The sequence below is a fragment of the Lacerta agilis genome, chromosome 1, assembly GCF_009819535.1.
Source record: "Lacerta agilis isolate rLacAgi1 chromosome 1, rLacAgi1.pri, whole genome shotgun sequence".
Lineage (NCBI taxonomy): Eukaryota > Metazoa > Chordata > Lepidosauria > Squamata > Lacertidae > Lacerta > Lacerta agilis.
Genome location: NC_046312.1, coordinates 127,364,552 through 127,374,908, shown reverse-complemented (window position 1 = coordinate 127,374,908; position 10,357 = coordinate 127,364,552). Strand labels below are relative to the sequence as shown.

Sequence of the window (10,357 nt, the reverse complement as noted above, 5' to 3'; positions counted from 1 at the left end):
TACCATTGCTTGAAAACAAAATCAGTGCCACTGCAGCTTCCAGCACATTGCTGAAAAACTCAAGCCTTAGATTTTCTTATTTAAAACTCATGGAAATTGTAATTCTTCATTTGCCTATATCCTTTGGTAACATTTTATATAGCGATGCCTTTCCTAAATATTATATGCCATGCTTAATAAGACTTTGTTTCCTCAGACAATTGCAGGGCCTGCATAATGCAATCTACATCATATTACAATCATGTTACACATGTCTTTAAAAATGTCCTGAAAAATATTGGCAAAATTCTGTATTCTCAACATATATTATTATTTCCATGGGAACCATTTCAGCTCAGCATACAGCACAATTTTTATCCCACTTGTTTCAAAAGAAATCAGTTTCAAAAGGAATAAACATTAACACTGCAGTCCTGTGCACACTTGCTTGTGAGTAAACCCCACTGAATTCAGCGAGCTTACTTCTGAGTAAGCATGTCTAGGATTCAGCTGCAAAGTATATATTGGTATCCTTCTAAACCTAGGAACAGGAAATTGAAAAACAATTCATCCCGAGCAGCAGTCCCATATTTCTATGGAAATATTTGGTATTGCTTCATTTCCCACAAATGATCATTTTGCAACACTGCCACTATTTTTAATGATCACACTCTTACATCAGATTAGGCATTGTGAGTGACTGAGATAAACCTGTTAAGAACTATGATCCACACTACGGCTGTGATCCAGAGAACCTGTTCCAAATTGGGAAACAGCTGTCCTTTTGCAGAGCAGTTGTTTCATTTGAACAAGCTTGGAAGCCTCTAATCCCCCTAGCTAAGTGCACTATATGCTTCACAGTTCATATAAATAAATCCCCTTGTTTGAAAACACATTCATCCCAAATTCTGGCTCTAAAAGCGGCCAGCCAGGTGCCTCTGGAAGCTCACAAGCCAGGCATCATGGTGACAGTGCTCAGCACCTGATGAACAAAGGTATGCTGTCTTTGGAGGGTTAACTTTTAGCTAATGCAGCTTATTGCCGCTGAGCAACCTGCTCTCTCTGAACAGGTTTACATGCGGGGAGGGAGCCATCCAAGACAATGGTCCTCATCATACTTTGTGATAGTTAATTCTGTAAATTATGTGTTTGGCAAAGGACTAAACATGTGTAATTTGACTTTAAACTGTTGCTCATTTAACTTCTCTGGTCGATTTCAATGTGAAAGAGAGGATTGTTTTTCTCTGCTCAAGTTCTCTAAGTCTGTGTTTAATGCTGTATACATCTATCAAGTCTACCCTCCATCTCTTAAGTATTAAATAAATAAATAAATAAATAAATAGCAACGTAAGATCTCATCTTACAAGAGGGTTACATTTCTGGCTATTGCACATATAAGCAAAATTGCACAAAGCCAGAATGACCCCACACCACAAATGGCCCCATGTGAGCATCCCTACTTGTTTGAAGTTAATGCTGAGAGAGCCTTACACTCCCCCCCCCCCACTGCCATGAAAGATGGGGAGATTTTAAGCCCCCCCCCCACCTTGTTTTCTGGGCTTTGGGAAGACCCTGCAAGTCTCTTACAAGATCTCGTGGGAGTCGTCTCATAAACTTTCTGAGCCCAGTGAGCAAGGCAGGTGGGTTAAGAAGCTCTTTCCATAGTGGGAAAACAAGGAGAGGTTGTTTTGTCTAGCAATAGACATTATTGTTCTGATGGAACAGTACTAATAGTATGACATTGAATTCCTTCCTATGTTCCCTGACTTAAGAATATTTACAGGTGAAACTATACTCATTCCTAAGGCAGAACATTGGGCCAGGGTGGATTACACACTATTTATTTACTTCCCTTCATCGTAGAAGTTGTCATTTTATTCCTGCCCTCTAGGAACTCTTTTTCAACCAGTTACTGGTCAATTAGAGAATTCATCCTTTTAGTCTATGACTTAAGTTTAAATGGGAGTCATTTGTGAGAGATTTTAACAGAAAGAATGTTATATGTACTGTGTATCAGATCACCCATAAATAGGATCTTCTGTGATTTTTTAAAAAGTGTGAATAGCAGCTGTTGAGAGGATTTTCAAGTTGAGACCCCCGACAGGGAAACAGCTTGGAAAGGGGTGGGGTGGGGGTTTAATAGGGATTATATCAGAGTGAAGTTCCAGTGCTGCAGTCCTACTCCAATCCTTCTCCACAGTCTAGATTGGTACTCCAGAACGTATGTTAACATCCTCGTCTAAAAGTTCATATAGGCCAAGTTGATTTTTCTGCAGCAACATTTCTTCATAGTGTTCAACCATTTCACTCTTAATCAAACTTTCCACAAATATTCCATTAAAAGTTAGTCTGAATTCTTGTGCAATTATTTGTGGAAGTGCTTGAGAATAGACCTCTGGATCACAGCCTAATCTGGTTAACAGTGTTAACAGATTTCATTAGGAAGTCAAACTCTGAACTTGTATTTAGATTTTCCTCAAGTAGAAGAGCTTCATTATGATTTGTTTGACTTAGTAACACAGGATTTCACCCTCAATGTCTAATCTTGCTCTTCATTTTGGTTTCCAAAATATCACCGGAATCCATGCAAATTTTCTTCCCGCACTGGGTTTTCAATTTTCGTCATCAACTTGTAAGAAAGTTAACAAAGATGAAAACAAAAAATTCTGGCAATGGCTAAGGAGGGTCAAGGTGGACTGCAATGAATGGCAAAGATATGACATAAGAAGAAGCAGCCTTGGAGAAATTGAGCCAGAATGTACTGAAGCATAAGCAAAAATACACTGCACACTGCAAACAAAAGACATTGGTACAATTTAAGCCTCTTTATGTCATAGTCAAGGTTAATCAGCTGGTTTCTTGAAATGAAAAGCAGATGAACATCTGCATCAAAAACAAAAAGGAAAAAAATATATACATAGATCAGCAATGTGACTGGCAAACACATCTGCGATGAAGAGGGAGGGAAGGCTTTGTGGTATATCAGCTTGGCTGCATAGCATACTGTGTCATGGTTAGGGGGGAAAGTCAGGAATCAGCTGCAGTGGTGGGAAACCATGTCATCATCACACAGCATTTGCACAATTGGCTTGCCTGTTATGCACTCCTCAAAGCATAATAACAAGAGCATTAATCATGAGGGTAATAAATGGGGGGAAAGAGTAAATGGAGCGGAGTGGAGGAAGCTTGAGAACAGCTCAAATGCAGCCAACACATGCAGGTCCCTAAGGAGGACACACCTTCCTCACCCAAGGAAGGCATTTTGGCTTTCGAGGGTTCCTCCTCAACTAGGGTGACATTTTCCCCATTACGTGCCACTTGGTCTTCAGAAATAGAGTCCTGCTGGGCCTCTTTGGAGCCCTCTGCCTGTTGCAAAGGCTCAGCAGGATCACTCATTTTCTCACATTCCTCACCAAGCGGAACAGCAGGTTTGGGTTCATCAGCCACTGGACCTTTAACTGTGTCTTCTTCTTCTTCTTCTTCTTTGACAGAGCAGAAGGGGGAAAGGGTGGAAAAATGAGGTGACACCAAGACACACACACAAGATGCACACATTAAACGGGTTGCCCATGTACAACATTTTCAGCTCTGCACAGAATTTACACATTTGTGTCACCTTAGCTGTTACCACATTTTAAGTACCATAAAGCAGAGTGAGCTTGCATTAATTATTATTTTTTAAAGGATGCATAATTGTCATGGCTGACAATGCCATTCGTAATGCTGAACGTCTCCTTTTTTCTGTTGAAAATTGGTCTGATTCAAACATCATACGTTCTTGACTGTCAAACCATGGTTTGGTAAACAGCTTCCATGCTCCTTTCCCTCATACTTCTCCCTCCCTTCTCTAGTTAGAGTTAGCAGTGGTTCACTGTTATATCTGAACTTGCATAGCTACAATAAACACTAACCATAATTGGCTTTAGAACCAGAGACAAATTTCTAATCCTGGTCTCAATTTCTAGTTTAACCATGGGTAGTGTTACCTACGGCTATGTCAATTCAGTCTTGATGCTAACCAAGGAAGGAAAAAGAAAGAGGCATGTGAAGCTGAAAGAAAGAAAGAGGAGATAAGGCCAGGAGTCTGCAAACCTGCAGAGTACTCCTAATTGCCAAATGGTATGCATAGCCCATGCTTTTGGTGCAAGCCATAGTAATAAAATAAAGCTGAAAATGTTTTATTGTTCCCAAGGTAGAAACGACTGTAGGAAAGAAATTGTTATCTATTATAATGGAGATGTGTGGTGATGATTGATGGTTTTGAAAAAGACGGATAAATAGCAAACAAAATACATTGCACTTTTGATTTCTGTAATGTGTGTTACATTGGGCTGCATCTGAAATCTCTAGAAAATACAACTAGTCCAGTTTGTTTTAAGGCTCAATCTAAGGTGTTGGTTTTGACTTTTAAAGCTCTATGTAGTCTGGGACTGGGATGCCTCAAACCACCTTCTTTAGAATGAACCGACTCGTGAACACATGCCATCTTCAGAGGCTCCATGTCTGCCCCCCCCCCCGGTCATCTGATGGATAGTGAATGTCTATTCAGGAAAGGGCCTTCTCAATATTGGTGCCTAGAATACAACTCCTCCCAGAGGGAAACTTGCTTGGCTCCTGTGCAACTAGGTTTGCAATGGCTAATTTGTAGAACCTCTTGGGGGAACTGAGAATTAACATTTTCTCCAAGATAATGGTTGCTTTCTTGCTGCTTTGGCATTGGCTTTATTGCTTATGCTGCTATTTTATTGCTATTTTATGTTTTGATAACTCATTTTAAACTGCTGTTTAAAATCACTTTGTGGATCCTGGTGGATGGAAAGGTGAGGTACAAATAGTTTAAATTAAATAGAATGAACACATATTCGCCTGGTGCTTAAAAGCAGAAAACCACTCAAAGCCACCCTGCCCTTGGTGAAGTAACAATACTGTAGCACTGAATAAGCTACAACCCTATACATAGTGACCCAGGGGTAAGCCCCATTCAACTCAATACATGAGTAGGTATGAATAGGGTTGCTTTGTAAATCATTGAAACATGCATTCTTATTTGGCACAAGAAGCAGCAATGTGAGAAGTTGTGGCTCTCTCTAGAGACAGATCATTGTCACACCTTTAGGGCTCAGTTTAGAGGTTTTGCATGCACTGCTGTGCACTCAACAAGCTTACCTTCAATTCAGCAATATACAGCAAAGTTATTTAAACCATAGATGTACTACAAAGGTATTCAGGAAGAATAAAGTAAGAGATTTTTCATAACCATAGTAAGAAATGCCAAAAAGAAAATTGATTTCGCTTGTATTGGCTCGTGAAGTATTTTCTGCCACCCTTTGCATAATGATAAAGGCTGTTTGCAGGATGGACTCCGTACTTAAGATTGAACAGAACCACAAGAGATATACGGAATTGTCCTCATTTTTCCAGTTAGAACTTCATTGGAGGCAGAGCTCCATGTTGTGAAAAGGAACAAAGAACAAAGCAGTTCTGTCTATTGAAGTAGGAAGCCCTTATAGGTGCTGATCAGCATGCTAAAACAAGTACAGAATACAATGCAAAATGGCAAAAATGAAGCTTGATAGCCTGCCTTGTTAACATAAATGTAGTTTGAAGAAGCCACTGTCTGCTGTGTTCAGATGTAGTAACAAACAATGATTTGTTCCCCAAAAGCAACAGAATCTCTTCCCTTTGCACATAGAATGGGGAGCATGCAAGCCATGGCTTATTCGCTGTTATGTCCAAAGTGGGTGACTATAGAGCACCACAGGTAAACTCTGGAGCCTGATCTTGCAAAATCTATGTTGGAACATTGCTGTTGGCATCTCTATGTCTCGAGAGACAATGGAGTGCACCTCCGGGGGTTTTACCAGCACCAAAATGACCTCCCTGGGGTGCAAGCCTGGGCAGTGTGAATGGAGGTCCTGGGCTGTCCAGATAACAAGACACTCAGGTCGGCCTCACTGATGTGGTCCAAAGGAAAGCAGAGCAATATGTTTGGCACCAGCTTGGCTGCAGGAGTTCCTGGAAGGAGGCATACAAGGAAACATCCAACCATCTTAGGTCTACTCCAGATTTGTACAGGATTTGCTCCTTAGCCTTGCACTATTAATTTAAATGGAATCTCTCTCTGACTTTTCTTTTAAACTTTAGAAAGTCAAAAGTAATTATACTTGTCAAAGGCTCCTTGATTTTGTCGTATTACTATTTCTTTAAATGATGTTATTTCTTCAAATATTGTTTGAATATGTAATACAAGTCTGTTTAGCTAGACAAAATGATATCAACTCACTCCACTAAAGCAAAATCCATAGATCACCCCAGAAATAAATTCAGAAATGTCCCAAAATTTGTCCTGGTCAGCTTCACTTGCCAGGAGAAAAATGCAATGTTTTGAGCCCCACTCCTTGAGACTGGAATCACACGGTGTGGTGTTTCAACAATCTGTCCCCATCAATAATACACTGCTGTGTTTGAAAGAACTATGGAGCAGCAAGGAGATTTTAATGTTACAAGTGCCTAAACTTTTTGAATGGGGCATAGAATGGAATCCAAAGAGCCAAACAAGTAACTCCACATCTCCAGTTACAGGTAGGTAACCATGTTGGTCTGCCAATGTCAAAATAAAAATATTAAAAAAATTCCTTCCAGTAGCACCTTAGAGACCAACTAAGTTTGTTCTTGGTATGAGCTTTCGACATGCACACTTCTTCAGATAGTGAAGTGTGCATGCACACAAAAGCTCATACCAAGAACAAACTTAGTTGGTCTCTAAGGTGCTACTGGAAGGAATTGTTTTATTTTTTATTTTGTTTTCACATCTCCACTCCACAATGTACTGCAAAGAAACCTATTTTGGAAAATGAAGAGACTTTCAAAAGCAATTTGTGGTATACCATGGAGGTCTGCTGTTCAAAAAAAGGGGGGAGAGCCTGATGGACATGAGGTTGTAGCAAAAGCTGCCAAGCCAAGCATAAAATAGCCTTTCCCTTTGATTCTGGTCCCTCTCTTACCTGAAGACCCTGAGAAGGTGAAGGATAAAAGTCTAAAACTGACACCTGACAGCCCTGGACACAAATGATGAAATGAATGTGGCATGGCAGGGTAGAGGAGAGGAGGAAGAGCGGGACCATGCTTTGTTCACCTTCTTCATAGCCTAAAAAGGCCTCTGTACTCTGGGCTGTGGCACTGGGAGGTCCACTAGCTTCAGTCCATTCGGAGCTGAACAAAGGGTGTTCATAGTACTCCTCATCCGAATTGTAGGGCTCATCATCAGGCACAGACACTGAAATGGAAGGGGCAAGGAACTTACGCCTCTCCCCTGTGGCAGCTGGCCCGTGCCATGAGCTGCTGCGAAGAGGTCCCACCTCATCCTCAGCTCCTTCATCTACAGACAGACACACAGGAAGAAACTGCACAGAGAACTTGAACAGACAGAAGGACATAACACAAGACAGAATGGAAACATGCAGACACGTACTGGACACCGATGCAACATCATGGGATGAAAGAAACCAACCATGCTAAGCTCAATGTCATCTCGAAGGCACAAAACACACATTTAATGCATTGTCAACTTGAATGCATTTACAGTATTATGTTTTCTATGGTGCCTACAGGAAGAGTAGAAGAAGTCCATGTCTTTCCACAATGCAAATGAACCCAACAGCCAAAACAAGTACTTTGTTCCAAACACATAAGTGATTAAGGATATAAAACGAAAATTCTACATATAAGTCTAGGGCAAATTTGCCACAGTATGTGTCACAACCACATTATATAGTAAAAGTAAAAGAAATTGGGACAAAATTAGACATTCATCAGCAAGCAATGCAGAATAAAAGAGGTCTCCCCTCCATAAAGCAAACAAGCAAACAAAAAACCCAAACAAGAAGAATCTTTTTATGATTTGTTGAAATACAGGTTTGAAACTTTTGGGTATCATTTCATCATCCCATCAGTAAGCAAAAATGTTGTCTAATCACCAAAGAATAATGAAGTTAATGCATGTAGCCAGGGCATGTTTGCAATCCAATGAAAGAAACATCACTGCTTGCCCTCTCTTAGCAAACTTCTCCAATCTACCACCTCAGGCCAAAGTATAAGTGATAGGAACAACCACATATGTCTGTTCCCAAGTTTGCCCATTTGGTCATGTGAGTTTGGTGAGTATGTGGGCTACAATGTTTGCAAATGAGGCGCATGTTGGTGATGGGAACAAGATCCTTTCCTCATTTTACCTTTCTGTGTTCCATAATTTCAGCCACACCTCTCCCCATCCTGGTTCAATTCCAGTTGAGTTTCCATCACTCGTATATCTCTCTGGTGCAAAGGTTTGACTTCCACCCACTACTTTATATTTGAACAGGCAGACATGTGAACAGCAAATGTAACTGCATCCATCACATCAGGTATGGCCCCTAGGAGTATCTTTTTAAAGAGTTGCTCTTATAATCCGACCCTACACCTTCCTCTACTGAATGATAACTTTATGTACTACAGACACATGCCATATAGGGGTTCCTACTTATTCCAGACTATTATCCTAGACTATTATAACCCAAGAACTGTCTTAGCCACTGACAAAAAGCAGGCAGTATATAAGGAGCCACAAATGAATTCTTTTTCTTTTAAGATAACAAACAAATTCACTTCAAGGAGGAGGTTAAGCATCACAATCTCCTCTTACTGAACAGTGGTGCAAATAAACCCATTATGTCATGCTTCGCTTTTGGGAAGACTAGGAAACAAAGTTAAAGCTTGACTAAGCATCCGCAAAGCTTGAAAGTTGGTATCTGGTTGAATGCTGTATTCAGCAGAGGTCCTCTTCAGCTGATTTGTCCAGGATTTGCTCCAACATACAAAAAACCTACAAAAATTATTATTTTCACATTTCAACTTCCTCCACTTATTGCTAACACACAATGCAAAAGCAAACCAGAAACGGGTAATTGCTATTTTCAAGTGTAATTCACATGATCCAAAGACTTGCATGAGTGCACCCATTTTTCTCATTACTTTCCCAGGGGCAGTTGTGTGCACTGCCATTAGAGGGACGCAATTGAAGTTCCTTGATGCCACAGGTGACTGCTTCAGGAAAGGTGGAACTCAGAAGTTTCACAGGGTACAAGGACTTCACTTTGCTTTATCAACCTTTTTTATAATTCACTGTATAAAGTTATGGTTCTATCAGTGCCTTTCAAACTGGAAGCTATGCAGATTTCTTCACTCCCTCATCCACCTCCACAAATGTATTTTCATTCTAAACACAACACAAGTATATAATTTCACTTTAGGATGTCATTACCTTAACCGGTCAACGGCTTTTACACAGAGCAGTAAAAGCAAATGCTCTTCCATTTGCTCTTTATGTAAGTGTCTGTACCAGAATAAAAGGTGGAAAGAGATGCTGCTGCACAGAGAGGTGCTCATCCTCTGCTAGTCCGCACACACAAAGTTGTGTGTAAAATACAGCCGTTTTCACTTCTAAGGGAGTGCCAACTTTCTCCCCGACTTTTCACACTTTTAAAAATCAGCCTCCCCACCCATGTTTCCTATGCAGAGAATTAGAACTTAACTTCTTTTAAAAGAAGAAGTAAAAGCTGAATTTGCAAAAGGACACGCTGCAGGGCAAGTATATGGAGAAGCTGACTGCAAACCAATCTGTGGACATAACCCCAAAGTCCTGGGTCAATGCCAGCTCCATTGGAATGGCGCTGAAAGTATATGAATTATTGCGCAGGTAACTGAGAAAGGTGCTTTAGTTAAGATGTTCTAGCCCACCCAAAAATGCCTGTGTGGCTTGCCTTTCCTTATAGAGACTTCCAGTACCACTTATGTAGTATGTGCTATAGTATTTTCTATTAGGATACACGAGGCTGGTTCTTCTAATTTCATAAAGGGTACATATCTTAAGTGGAAAACAATGGGAGGGGGAAGGAAGGTTAGGTCATTCCAACCTACTCTTCCCAATCCTACTTGACAGGCATCCTGATTCCAAGACTGTTCCCCCCAGGAGGTAGCAAGCAATCCTTCATGTATGAAAGCTTGTTCCTACTCCTAGCTGGAGATACAGTTCAATGAATGATGCGAGACCCAATGATGCTTTGCCATGGCCCAGAATGGCATGGTTATGACAATCGAATTAAATTGTATGAATTAGCCCAAATTACAGCAAAATAGCAACACAATGAAAGTGTCTTGATTTGTGCCTCCCATATATTGGTCATATATTGTCACTGTAAGACCTCCACCATATGGCATAATTGCTGAAGAATGAAAATGTACTGGAAGTACATTTGAATGTGTTATATTTTAATTGCTGTAACAAATAAATAAATAAATCATACAGCTGTTTTGCCCATTGTAGTAGGTACTCTTTAAAGTA

The 10,357-nt window shown here is 40.4% G+C and overlaps 1 protein-coding gene across 38 annotated transcripts in view; it reads right to left on the bottom strand.

Annotated features, from left to right (window-relative positions):
- The window catches only part of MAP2 (microtubule associated protein 2), a 186,709-nt gene that overhangs the window by 43,629 nt on the left and 132,723 nt on the right, over positions 1-10,357 (bottom strand). For 10 of the 38 annotated variants that reach the window (XM_033170369.1, XM_033170438.1, XM_033170504.1 and 7 more), the window contains one exon: positions 3,219-3,464. The exons of 18 other annotated variants lie outside the window; for them this stretch is intronic. In XM_033170369.1, the coding sequence (XP_033026260.1) occupies positions 3,219-3,464 (246 nt within the window). The remainder of the gene's footprint in view (positions 1-3,218; positions 3,465-10,357) is intronic. 10 more of the 38 variants (XM_033170384.1, XM_033170414.1, XM_033170454.1 and 7 more) reach the window with 7 other exon arrangements.